The sequence below is a fragment of the Heterodontus francisci genome, chromosome 11 (genome assembly GCF_036365525.1).
Source record: "Heterodontus francisci isolate sHetFra1 chromosome 11, sHetFra1.hap1, whole genome shotgun sequence".
Lineage (NCBI taxonomy): Eukaryota > Metazoa > Chordata > Chondrichthyes > Heterodontiformes > Heterodontidae > Heterodontus > Heterodontus francisci.
Genome location: NC_090381.1, coordinates 31,714,125 through 31,728,452, shown reverse-complemented (window position 1 = coordinate 31,728,452; position 14,328 = coordinate 31,714,125). Strand labels below are relative to the sequence as shown.

The window sequence follows — 14,328 nt, the reverse complement described above, 5'->3', positions numbered from 1 at the left end:
CTGGCCCCTTAACATATAAGGTAAAACCACATATAAGGTAAAACCCCAAATTGGGTCATCCAATACCTCAGCAATTCAACCATGGCACCTCACCATATTCCCCCCACCCAAGACCATCTAACATACAGTAATTTCCTACCCCCAATAGGGTGCGGCGGGCAGGGGGTTTGGGGGGGGGGGGGCGCAGTCCAGCAATGGGTGTCTTTTGTTTGTGATGCCTCTATCCAGATAAGGCAGGGAGAAAGCTGTTTATCCATTTCCAGGGAAGCCATTGTCTATAAGGATTGTTGCAGACAGAGTGTCTGGTGGTGTTATTAGTGTGGGTCACCACCTTGATGACATGTCCTGACATGCCAGTGTGTGTATCCTTGTTCAGTTAAAACTGTCCTTATTTTCAAAAGTCCAATGTATGAACCCCATCAATGATGTCTTCGGTCAGAATGCTTCTCCCCATCATCCTGATGTTCTCCACATTCCATGTCCCTACCACCCAATGAACTCTGCACGCAGGATCTACACCACAACTGATTACATTCTTCTACAGTCAGAAATGCCAAAAACCATTAATCAACAGGAATGTATGTAGCAAACAATTCATAAGATACATAAACTGTTTAGAGAACACATGAACTGCATTACAATGAATAATAAAAAGAAACTACATAGCAATGGTCTGCCCGGAGTGCTCTCTGTTTATGGTGATGTGAATCCTTGGGGAAGCTTGTTAGAAAGCTCAGACTAACAAGGAAGGCTTCTGTCATTTGTTTAATGTATCTATGCACAACTGATTGAATTATGTTACAGATTTTAAAACTTCTGCAGCGTGAAACGTCCCTGAAGCATACAAATTCAAAATTCATTATGCCTTTCATAGAAGCAGGTGCAGTGGATGAAATGGTCTTCAAGTTGGGTTCCAATATGTCAGACAACTTGTAAATGGTTTTCTAGTGACGTGTAGCCTCCAAAGGCACTGTTGCTGGGACACATTGAGGTCGGATTGCCTTGGTTGGAATATCCTCGTGGGATTACACCTGTGAGCATTTTTCAAATGCCACTGGTGCTGTCTGACCCACCATATCTGCTGCAGGAATGTAATGGTATCCCTCATCCTCCATATTTGCAGCTGAAGATGTGATGTACAGTACTACTCTCCCCATATCTGGTGAAGATGTGATGGTATCTCTCCAATATTTACTTCTGAAATATCATGGTATATTTCTCCTCATCATCTGCAGGTGAAAATGTGATTGTATCCTACTCCACCCCACTTCTTCACTCCCATATGTCTTCAGGTGAGGTTGTGATTGTATCCCTCCAAGCCATATCTGCTAGTGCGCATGTGATTGCATTATCTCTGGTGAGGAAGTGCTTGTGTCCCTCTAACCCATATCTGCTGGTGGGGATGTGATTATGTCCCTCTAACCCATATCTGCTGGTGGGGATGTGACTGTGTCCCCATAACCCATATCATCTGGTGAAAATGTGATTGTGTCCCTCTAACCCACATCTTCTGCTGAGATGTGATTGTATCCTCTCCTCCATATTTGCTTGCTGGAATGCAATTGAATCCCTCTAATGCATATCTTCTGGTGAGGATGTGATTGCATCCCTCTAACGCATATCCACTGGTGAGGATGTGATCATCTCCACCTAACCCATATCTGCTGGTGAGGATGTGATTGTGTCCCTCTAACCCATATCTGCTGGTGAGGATGTGATTGTATCCCTCTAACCCATATCTGCTGGTGAGGATGTGATTGTGTTCCTCTAACCCATTTCTGCTGGTGAGGATGTGATTGTGTCCCTCTAACCCATATCTGCTGGTGAGGATGTGATTGTATCCCTCTAACCCATATCTGCTGGTGAGGATGTGATTGTGTTCCTCTAACCCATTTCTGCTGGTGAGGATGTGATTGTGTCCCTCTAACCCATATCTGCTGGTGAGGATGTGATTGTATCCCTCTAACCCATATCTGCTGGTGGGGATGTGATTGTATCGCTCTAACCAATATCTTCTGGTAGGATGTGATTGCACCCCTCTAACCCATATCTTCTGGTGAGGATGTGATCATATTCAGCTAACGCATATCTGCTGGTGAGGATGTGATTGTGTTCCTCTAACCCATTTCTGCTGGTGAGGATGTGATTGTGTCCCTCTAACCCATAGCTGCTGGTGTGGATGTGATTGTGTCCCTCTAACCCATATCTGCTGGTGGGGATGTGATTGTATCACTCTAACCCATATCTTCTGGTAGGATGTGATTGCACCCCTCTAACCCATATCTGCTGGTGAGGATGTGATTGTGTCCCTCTAACCCATATCTGCTGGTGAGGATGTGATTGTGTCCCTCTAACCCATATCTGCTGGTGAGGATGTGATTGTGTCCCTCTAACCCATATCTGCTGGTGAGGATGTGATTGTGTCCCTCTAACCCATATCTGCTGGTGAGGATGTGATTGTATCCCTCTAACCCATATCTGCTGGTGAGGATGTGATTGTGTCCCTCTAACCCATATCTTCTGGTGAGGATGTGATCATATCCAACTTTTTCAAATCGATGGATCATGGGAATTATCTTCCATAAAGTCAAAGGTTTTGAAACAGAGGCGTTAAGAATCTCTTAACTCCACATTAAATCTTTGCCAGGAAACATGTTGCCCTGGTAATTCCACTGAAGGAGCCAAAATGTTACCATGTAATTCCCTTGCCTTAAATTCAATATTTGTTACATCTTCACAGGAAGCCCTTGAAGGGAAAATTTATTTTTCAGATGGTTGTCATCGGCTCTATTCTCACGTAGTGCTGGTGATGTACTGCTGGTCAACACAATTTTCACTTTGTAATCCACTTTACCCCCGGCTGTCCTCCCCAGCTGTAACTGTGCTTATCAGTGGCAATAATGTGCATAAGCATCATGGTACCTGTTGTGATTTTTATTTTCTCAGTTACTATGACAAAGATAGCCTTGCCTACTTACTCAGTGCTGATGACAATGGTGTTATCACTTCATTTCATAATGAGTCAATAGTGACAATATTTACTGAAACAGCTCCATTTCCATCCAGGAGGTGACTGGCTGCTGAGAGGTTTACTTAACAGCGACTCCATTTCCAAACGCACTTTACCACCAGCTCAGTTCAGTCAGGTGAGTGAAAATCTGAACTTATTCTGTGTACAGTTAATGCATGATTGCACTGGTTGGAAACATTCCATTTTTAATGGGCTTTGCTTTTTTATTATTATCTTACTACTTAAAACAGAATGAGATGTGTATCTAGAAATGATGGCTCAGTCAGTCAATGCTTGTGTGGAGTACACTGGGTAAGAATTAGAAATCAGAAGGTGATGTGGGACCTAGAGAGGGGGAGGGAATGGGCAGTGTGCTCTTTATTCCTATTGCTTCAACCTCTTCCCCTTCAGCCTTGCCATAAGCTACTGATGAGTTAAGATGCTGTTAGGACTTTGAAAGCTTCCAGAATATTTGCCACCCTAGTGGGACACTGCCCTTTAATTGTAATCTTCCCTTTTAACTTTGACTTACAGGTAATTTTCCACATGTGCACTCCCTTCACACGAACAAGTTTGCAGTGGGAATGTACATAATTATAATGATGAGTGTAGAAGTGGCAGACTTTCAATTGGCATCAGTGTAAATCCTGTTTTGAAACATTCAGGTGAAAACTGCATCCATATTGGAAAATTCCCCCTTACCTGAGTATTCACTCAGTCTCTCTCTCCACCTACACCCCCAACTCTCCCAACCCACTTCTTGTCAGTAGCTCATGTTAAGGCAAAAGAGAAAAGGAATCTTGTCGGCAAAATCCATTTTAAACGTCGTGGTACTATTCAAATAAACAAGATACAACAACAACTGGCATTTATATAACACCCTTTAACATAGTAAAAGATCCAAAGATGCTTCACAGGAGGGTAATCAAACAAAATTTGACACTGAGCCAAATAAGGAGATATTAGGACAGCTGACCAAAAGTTTGGTGGAAGTGGTAGGTTTTAAGGAGCATCTTAAAGGAGGAGAGAGAAGTAGAGAGACGGAGAGGTTGAAGGAGGGAATTTCAGAGCTTTGGGACCAATGTAAATATATTACATAATTTGAAACAGGACAGATCCTTTCAAAACTTCTGTTAAAACAAATTCTGGAAAATCAAAAAAGGCAAAATCCAGAAATTAGAAAATGATCAACTTCCAGAAAATATTTTTCAAATTACAATGAATTGTTGATACATATAAACAGTAAATGATTGATAAATATTTACCAATTATCTGAAAAATTAAAACAAATAAAAAATAGAATTACAGAACCAGAGACCGTCATAACACTATCTATATAGTTAAAAATGTTTTGTATAACATATATCACACTTTAAAACTGCTATACTTTAAATGTATCACCCTTTAAATCTGTTACTATTTAAGTCCGTTAGTGTAATGGACAGATTATAACATGGCTGCTTGTCCCCTCCACTGCTGCATTTACATCCGCTCCAATTTTTTGTAATTCCTGGCAGTCAGAGCTCCATCCTGAAACACAAAATCTTCTCTGTGCAACCCCCCAAAAATATTGTCATACTCCCAAGGACTAGTGTTTCCTATATTACAACAGTGACTACATTTCAAATGTGCTGCAAAGTAGCTCGCGATGTCTGAAGATGGTGAAAGGTGCTTTTCTTTTTTCTTGTAAATATTGGCATACTCCACAGAGCCCCAGTTGCAAGTACTGAGACACTCCCTGGGCCCCCTGAAAATACTGATATAACCCTGAGGACCCCTACAAATACTAGCACATTCCTGAGGACCCCTTGTAAACAGAGACACTCCTGAGGATCCCCTGCAAATATTGGCATATTCCTGGGGACCCCCCCCCCCCCTCCACCCCCGCAAATACTGTATTCAGCATCGGCAAATCGAGGGGCTCGTCTAAGCCTTTGAGAGCAGTGATTGGTCTGTCAAAAACTTCCTGTCCTCCAAATTGTTGTTGCAGATGTTTAAATCCCTAGAGCCAGTGCCAGATGTCCATCTCACCCCTTCATCAAACAGTGAGCTCACAATGACTGACGTATGGCAGGAGTCTACGGTGAGCAATTCATTCAGCCTGACCTCGATGGCCCCGCAACTCACTAACATTGGAGAAAATCTATGCTATCATTCCTAAACTGCCACCTTGGTGGGACCTGGCAGAGGTGACTCAGAAAGAGCTTGATATTCAATAGCAGCAGCATAGGAACAGGAGTAGGCCATTCAGCCTGTCAAGTCTGTTCTGCCATTCAGTCTGATCATGATTTATCTGTACCTTATTCCCATTTACTTGCCTTTGTTCCCTATCCCGTGATCAACATACCTAACAAAAATCTACCGATCTCCGTAGCTTATTCATTGCCTATATTGTCAACAGATTCACCTATACATGCTTTTTAAATATAAATCAACTGAAATGGGTTTTGGACAAGGTGATGTTGGAGGCAATTCTAATTCTCTGCTTCTGTTTGATTTTTGAATCATTCTGACTGTGAATCTCTCTCTTTAAGATTCCTGCAAGGTTCAAGGCTTGAAAGCATTTTGTGCCAATTTTGTTGTTAGATTTCAATCAATCTTCATTCACAGAAATCAAGAGGTGAGAACAAAGTGCCAAACGATGCCCTCAAGCCGACCGATCTAGGATAGGATTAAAGCTGGATATTGACTGGCGAAGAAAGAACAGTGCACAGTTCATGTGACCCCTTAACCATATCATTGCCACTGGCTGAAGTTTCCTTTTGTGACTCAGGTCCCAAATCCAGGGGAAAGTACAACACTCAGCAACTGGAAAGTGTGCAGAAGGTCATTGCGTCCACACCTAGCTGCAAGGTTGGCAATTTTCAATGCCCATTCCAACTGACTAGAAGTACAATGGCTTTTCTGGGGATCAATGTTTCTAATTTTACAGTGATCTTGTCAGACATTGGGCTTTCCAATGTTGTCAATGACAGTGAAGATTGCAGTGACTCTGTTAAAGTTATCCTTCACCAGCACCAGCGTTTAAACTTGTTGCTTATCTCTGTAGCTCTGTGCCTCGCAGGCACCTTGTTGGCCAACCCGCTGCTCATAATGCTTATTTTGTTTAAAAAACGGTTTCGCCAGGAGACAAGGTATCTGCTTCTGGCCAACATACTGGTGGCTGACCTTATTTTCCTACTACTTAACAGCTTTATAGCAATTAGTACTGCAGTGTGGCAGTGCATACCCAAGTTCCTTTGTGATGTCGCAGTTATTGGACGAACCATATCTGTCTTCAGCAGTGTCATTACCATCACCGTTATGGCTATTGATATCTATGTAGCAGTCAGTCTGCCACTGCGTTACTTGTCACTCATATCTCCCTCACGAACTGTCAAACTTGTAATCATGATTTGGATTCTAGCATCAATGTATCCATTCACCTTCTTAACTGTGATGCTGGCAAAGCAACCGGTTCTCATTCATGGCCACAAGATATGTCTCATGTTGCTAACCCCTGATTTGGGCCCTTTCAGCCGCCAGCTGATATTAGGTATCAATATTTTCCTCACCTGCAGTGTTCTGACATGCTTGTTACTGGTACTGGGCTGCTACATCATGCTTTACTGCAAAACCAGGAGCTCAGGGATCTGGGACAGTCTCAACTCTAGGGCAAGAATGACCCTGCTGATACATGGGATCGTGCTCTTCCTGTATTTTGGCCCCTGTCTGCTTTTTAGCTTTGAAATGCTATTCAGTGGCTCACACCACATCAACTCCAGCACTAGATTGTGGCTCTACAACATCAACATTCACGTTTTCATGATGTTCCCACGACTGCTGTGCCCTTACCTTTATGGGCTGAGGTACAGAGAACTAGCAGTGGCAGTCAAGAAGCTATTCATCGTGAGAAAGAATCGCGTACATTCAATAAACACGTAGGGGCCCAAAATTTTGGCAGAGGGGTAGTCATATTTTTTTTTTAAATCATCTTTGGAACGTTGGTACTGCCCATCCCTAGTTGAGAAGGTGGTGGTGAATGCTTTCTTGAACTGCTGCAGTCCACGCTGTGTAAGTACACCTAGAGTGCTGGTTGGGAGGGAGTTCCAAGGTTTTGACCCACCACCCCACCCCAACGATGTAGGAACCATGCTATATTTCCAAGTCAGGATGGTGTGTGGCTTGGAGAGGAACTTGGAGATGGTGCTGTTCCCATGCGTCAGTTGCCCTTATACTACTAGGTGGTAGAGCTCTTGACTTTGGCCCTCTACTGACTTAAAGGTGGTGAAATGTCCCATCCTAACTCCAGGCCTCTAATCCCAGTAAAGGGGTCACATGCAGGGCTGGGGTGGGTCACTCGCTGCTGCAAGGATGTATCAGTGGTGGCCAGGCTGATCCACCAGTGTAATGTCGTTCTGCGGCCATACTACTCTAATAGCAGAGTGAAGGTCCGATGAGCCCCCAGAAATTGTATCTTCTCCAGATCAGCTCTCAATGAAGCAAGTGAGTCTATTCGGGAGGCGATTAATTCCCCCTGGGATCGAATATCGTTCCCTTGCAAAGATTTTACTTTTTTAAACAGTCTAGGAAAATGTTGCTCGGTGCTACAAGATCTCCTGGGATTCTGCCTTGATCCCAAGTGGAACCTCAGGGTCATAGCTTATTTTGGCTGTTGATACTGTTGCCCTTGACCCTCCTCAACTGGAACATGTCATCGAGCTCGGAGCAACTGCCAAAGGCCAATGTGGACAACCATGTAACATACTGGGTTGATATGCTGTTCTGCTTTAAGGGCTTTTGCCCACAGCCCAGATCTGGAACAGATCGATCTGTACCTCAAAATAGTGCCTTGCCACTCTGCCTTTTAAAGAATATTTTACTGGAAAGATTGTAGAGAATTGTCATGAAACTGTGAACATGTTAAATACATTACTGAGATTTTCTGCCTTTTATTTGCATATACAGATAAACACACACTAGAAAGCCACTTGTGGTGATGCTCATGATAAATTAGAGGATGAGCTGTTTATAAGATTAGGAAGATTGCATCATGTTTTATAGAAAGTAGGTGTGTGTCCCTTTAAGGTCACTAACTATGCGTCCTTGAAATTAGTGATGGAGTCGTTTGTCAATCTGGTCACAGATCCGAACCCTGGGTTTGTTTGATTGACAGATCAATTAAGAATTTGTAGACATTGCAAAATGGAATGTTGTTGGAAAATTGGAATTGAATCACATGGTATTTTAACATTATGTCTAAGAGAGAGGGAATGGATTATGGGAGGCAGAAAATGTAACTTACCCTAATTGTAAGAACCATCGATATGTTACTAAATTTGTCACATTTTTAACTGAAAAGTCTTATGTAAACACTTCCTTTAGAGTTTTGCATGTTAAATGTATGCCCATGCTTGCTAGATTTGTATGGAGTCTATGGCTGGGATTTTTCAGAGGCGGCAGGTGTGCCTTCACTGGGGCTGAAAAGGGGAGGGGGTGTGAGGGTGTGGGGGCAATCCTGCTTCGGCGGGTGGCGGGACCGGGGGCTGCATTTTATGGGCAGAAGCTAATTAAGTCCCTGCTGCTGAACCTGCTATCCAATTAAAGATGACAGCTCGCCCCCAAGAGCTGGCGGCCCAATTAGAGGGCTGGAAACTCAGCAGCCTCAGCAGCAATACCAGGAGTGGTGACCACTGCTGGGGCAGCACCTGGAGGGCGAAGGAACATCGATGGATGTGCGCTCTCACAACAGGGTAAATGGGGTCTGGGGGCGCCAGGGCCACTCAGGCAGTCCCCAGTGAGGGGGGTGGGTGGGGTTCTGTGTCGCTGAGGGTAGGTAGTGCCAATGCTGCACGGGTGACAATTGCTGCCCAGGGTTGCATTTGTGGGCCAAAAAGGAGGGCCTCCATGGAGCCCACTGGGAGGCTGCCAGGGTTTATCTGGAGGTCTCCCCACATGGTGGATGGACCCTGCTACTAGTAAAATGGCAGTGGAGGTGGGAAGAGGCCCTTAATTGGCCACTTAAGTGGCTCAACTGAGCTCCGGGTGGGCAGGCCATCTGCCATCTTTTCACCCAACCTCATGTAAGTCAAATTATCAGGATTTCCCTAGCTAGAAGCAATGTTGAAAGTTTAAGAGCAATCACTGCCCCAGTAACAAGGCCTGGATTCAATCCTGTGCCGAAAGGTTGAGGAGCCTTAATCATTTGGTCACCTTGGCTTGGAGGTAACTTTTTTTCTCTTGCAATGCCTGTAGATGGTACTGGGTAGGACTTAGTGACTGAGTTTGATAACATTATGGCTGTCACAAACCCTATGATCTCAGTCCAAATATTGGGGGAAATTTTTTAAGTCTGCATGAAGTTGTCGGCTTTGGCAATATGGTAGTGCTCTAGAGTGTTTTTATACTTGTTACAAACCCTATTCCCCTCACCATCTCTCTTCCTATGTGAGGTGGGAAATTATGAAGTAGGAGAGAGCCCAATTTACATTTAATGTAGCCTTAACACTTAAAATATATCTGGTCTGCTCCGTTCACCTTCAAAATCTCCTCAGTTTATTCCATCTTCCCCAATACCCCTGTCCATTTTCTCCTTGATTGCCATCTCTATCCCAACCCATCATAAATCACCTGAAATGTTTGGATTCAATAAACCCCCTGTCCTGAGTCCACTGCCTAATCTTTGCTGATTTAACACATGCAATAATAGTTTATAATTCATTTATTGACTGTAACAGCATTTGAAAACTAAAGTGCCAGTGAAATCGGCAGAGACTAAAGTATGACAAAAATTATGACACAGGAAGTAACCAAGTCAAATATACATGAATAGTCTTGCAACTAGTGTGCACTTACTGTTTGTCACACTTATTTCCTGTGCTATATGATTCTGCTAAAAATATAATAAATGTGAAAACCCCCCTAGTATTGGGAAGGAAGAGAGTGTCTCCTGGATGTAACCCATCCATTAAATAATTGTCCATTAAACCTCAGCCTGGGTGGATCTCTCCAACCTGCCACATACATACTAAGATAATATTCTGTTAGAAAGGCCATCAAAAGTATTTAGCACATCTGCAAAGGTATGAAGTTAATGTGTGGCTTGACAAACATAACACAAAAGAAATGGGTAGATCACAAGTTTTCACTCTTCTTGTATTTCCCACTTTATACAATTGCTAAAATTGTCAAACATGTTATTGATTGAGGAACATGTAGGACCTCACAGAAATAAAGAAAAAAGTCAATTGTAATGTATTATTGTGGAAGCACTAGACAATAAGTCTTTGTCACCTCCAGGTTTGACTACTTCAATGTTTTCCTGGCTGGGTTTCCATTCTCCACCCTCCGTAAACATCAACTCAACTGCTGCCTGTATCCTATGCTGCACCATGTCCCACTCACCCATCACCCCTATCCTCACTAACCGATATTGGCTTCCAACATGTCAGATGTAAATTTTTCATACCTATGTTTAAATCCCTCAATGGCTTTACCTCCCTATCTCTGTACTCTCCTGCCCAGAGCTCTCTGTTTCTCTTGACTCTGACCTATTGCGCAATTGCCCATTCCTTCATCCCTCCATTGGCAGCCTTGCCTTCACCTACCTAAGTGCCACATTTTGGAATTCCTTCCCTAAATGCATCGACTTCCCCAACTCCCTCTCTTCCTTTAAGACCCTCCTTCTAACTCACCGCTGACCAAATTTTTAGTTATCCCTCCTAATTATTTCCTTAATTTGCTTGGTCCATTTTTCCATAAGCCTCTTTAATGTGCTTTGGGATTCTTTTTCTATGTTAACAGTGCTATATAAGTGAAAATTACTGTTATTACAAGTTCACTCTTATTTGCTCCAATGTCCTTCTTAACCTGTCTGCAACCTTTGACACGGTTAGCCCCACCACCACCTCCAAAACCTCCTGTTTCTCATCTACATGCTGCACCTTGGCGACATCATCGAAAACACAGCATCAGTTTTCACCTGTGCACTGACGACACTCAATTCCACCTCTCTGCCACCTCTCTCGACCCCACCACTGTCTCTAAATTGCCAGACTATTAGTCCGACATCCAGTACTGGATGAGCAGAAATTTCCTCTGATTAAATCTTGAAAAGACCGAAGTCACTGGGCTGGATTCTATGTTGCCGCTGCCGCTGACGGTGGCATAAAAGGTGGTGGCCCGCAAGCACGGCTTTCACTCTGCGGAGCCACCATGATCTTAAATGCGGTACCTCATTAACACGGTTGGGGCAGACCCCTCCCCCCCCCCACCGATGATGTGGAGGAGACGGGCGAGCCGTCCCCAGCAATGGCGTCTGGCTTCACTGCACAGACACCGGCATCATTTTTAAAGGACTTCCAGCCCTTCAGTTTTAAAGCAACAGGATTTCCAATAAACTAAAATAAAGTTTTATTCATCCTTCCAATTGCCTCTCCCAGCCCCAATGAATAATCATTTATTATTTGTCCTCTGCCCCTCAAAAATGTAAATTTTCTATCACGACCTTTTCGCCCCGAGCTTTCTTTCCTTTAACCTTAAACCCCCTGCCACCATCCCCTCAACCAATCGCGTTTGTTTTTGCCGCTCCCCCACCGCAACCTCCCCCGCCTTCTGCCCTCCCCCCTCCCCTGAGAAACCTACCTCCTCTCCCCTCCCCACAGGTGTTGTGCCTTGTTTCCCCGGATGGTGATCCGAAGGCGCTGCAGTACCAGCCGCCAGAAAGAAGATCGCAGCAGCACTTCAGGAGGTGTTGAGAAAGTCATTAATGCAGGTGAGTTAATTAATTAATTTGATGGTCCCGTCGCTGAGCGACAGTTGTGGGGGTGGGGGTGCCGCCAAGAAGCCTCGCCATCAGCGTCAAGATTGGGACGGGCCCTGCCGGCGTCGAGACCAGTGGCAGGCCTCATCCGGAGCAATCTTCATGCCCTCCCCCCGCCACAGATCCCGACATCGAGGCCCCTATAAAATTCAGCCCACTGTCTTCGATCCTCACTACAAACTCTGTTCCCGAGCTACTAACTCCATCCCTCTCCCTAGCAACTTTCTGAGGCTGCTGAAGTAGACTATTTGCAATCTTGGTGTCATATTTGACTCCGAGATGAGCTTCCAAACACACATCTGCACCATCACTCAGACTGCTTATTTCCAACATTGTAACTTCACCTGACTCCAACCCTGCCTCAGTTCATCTTCTGCCGAAACCCTCATTGATACCTTTGTTACCTCTAGATTTGACTATTCTAATGTACTTCTGGCCGGGCTCCACATTCTTCCTTCTGTAAACTTGAAGTCATCCAAAATTGCTGCCTGTGTCCTAACTTGCACCCAAGTCCCATTCACCCATCAACCCTGTACTTGCTGGTCTACACTGGCTCCCTGTTAAGCAATGCCTCAACTTTAAAATTCTCCTCCTTGTTTTCAACCCCCCTTCATTATCTCTGTAATGTTCTCCAGCCTCACAACCCTCCGAGCTATCTGTGTTCCTCTAATTCTGGCCTCTAAATTTTAATTGTTCCACCACTGGTGTCCGTGTCGTCAATTGCCATGGCCTAATTTCTGCAATTTCTTTCCTAAATCGCTCAAGCTCTCTCTCCTCCTTTAAAATGCTCCTTAAAATCTCTTTGACCAAGCTTTTAGCCATTTGCCCTAATATTGCCTTATGTGGCTCGGTGTTGAATTTTGCTTTATAATGGTCCTGCGAAGCGCCTTGGGGCATTTTATTATATTAAAGGTGCCACCTAAATATAAGTTGTTATTGTTGTTATTCCAGGCTTACTCTGGGGCCCCTTATTCTAGCTTTATTTCTGCCTATTTCTCTGTTATTCCCAGTTATTCTGCTTTATGCTCATTGTTACCCAAGATTCAATCTGCTATATACTTCTCTGTTACTCCAGTTTCAATCTTCCTGCTTAGGCTCATGCTGTTCTCCATTTCCTTGTTATCCCCGGCTCACTCTCTCTCCATTATCCCAGATTCACTCTCTCTCTATTATCCCAGACTTTTTGCTCTCTCTGTTATCCAGACTATTCTTTCCATTATCCCAGGCTCACTCTGTTATCCATTATCTCTTGTTGTAGGATGTGCTCTCATTAGGGTTATTTGCTTTTTGTTATCCCAAACTTCCTCCTCCATTGTCTTACTTTTAACTGAGTTCCTTTTTCTTCTAACAGTCTATGGAAACCATATCTCATGGCTGACAAGAGGCTGTATAGAAAGGAGAAAGTTAATATTCACAGTGTGCCTGGACCAAGCTGAAATCTTTATTGTTTTGTTGAAAACAGGCTGATAAAACCTTTCATTAAGATAAATTGAGCTGTTTACACATTCATCAGTATTATCTTTGAGTTATTTTGTGTTGAGTGCACTCTGTGGCTGTACAAAGGCACCTTCCATATAGATCCCTTAATGCACAGAATGTTTAAGTTGAATGCAGCTGGGTTTTTGTCCATTAAACTATGCACTAAGCAACATTCCTTAACAACCGTGCTGCCAGCAATGAAAGTCCTAGAGATGGGAGACCTAAACAAGCTAATAAACTAGTGCTCAGTAGTCATGGCAATGACTGCATTTCCTCCATGACATTTTGCTTAAGTAAAGGCAAAATACTGCAGATGCTGGAAATCTGAAATAAAAACAAGAAATGCTGGAAATACTCAGCAGGTCTGGCAACATCTGTGGAGAGAGAAGCAGAGTTAATGTGTCAGGTCAGTGGCCTTTCATTATTATTTATGACATCAGAGCTTGTTACATCACCTGGGCTTGTGGCTCAACTCACCTTCAGTTTAATTCATATTTTCAAACTGTTCTCCTTCACACCATTCACTCTTATAGCCAGCATCCTTAGCACAAGTGGGCTGGAATACAAAAGGGAGAAAGCTATGCTTCATTGGCCAGACCGCAACTGGAGTCCTGTGTCCAGTTTAGGATATTGCACCTCAGGAAGGATCTATTGACATATTTATATATTGTGTTGGTGCAGCACAAAGGGTACCAGGACATAGAGTGTTATGAGAGCAAGTTGCTTAAACTGGCCCTTTCATTCCTTTGAGTATAGGAAATTAAGGGGTGATCTGAGAGGCCGCAGAGATGATGAACTAGAATGGTGAATGGGATTTGGGACTTCAGTGATGCGGCAAGACTAGAGATGCTGGAATTGTTCTCCCTGAAAGTTAAAGTGAAATTTAATGGAGGTGTTCAAAATTATGAAGGGTTTTTATAGAGTACTAGCTAAAGGGAAAGTGTTTCCACTGGCAGAAGGATTGATAAACCAGAGGACAAGGATTTAAGATAATTGGCAAAATAACCAGGAACTAAATGAGGAGAAATGTTTCTATGCA

The 14,328-nt window shown here is 43.6% G+C and overlaps 1 protein-coding gene across 1 annotated transcript; it reads left to right on the top strand.

The window, feature by feature from the left end:
• Positions 1 to 1,258: 1,258 nt before the first annotated feature.
• On the top strand, positions 1,259 to 8,271 carry LOC137374831 (probable G-protein coupled receptor 148). The gene is made up of 3 exons (XM_068041369.1): positions 1,259 to 1,292; positions 3,067 to 3,146; positions 5,621 to 8,271. The coding sequence occupies exon 3, from the start codon at positions 5,906 to 5,908 to the stop codon at positions 6,932 to 6,934; it is 1,029 nt and encodes a 342-aa protein (XP_067897470.1). The 5' UTR covers positions 1,259 to 1,292; positions 3,067 to 3,146; positions 5,621 to 5,905; the 3' UTR covers positions 6,935 to 8,271.
• Positions 8,272 to 14,328: the final 6,057 nt, after the last annotated feature.

Coding starts and splice junctions, on each gene's coding strand:
- LOC137374831 (XM_068041369.1), top strand. CDS start 5,906: ATGGCTTTTCTGGGGATCAATGTTTCTAATTTTACAGTGATCTTGTCA.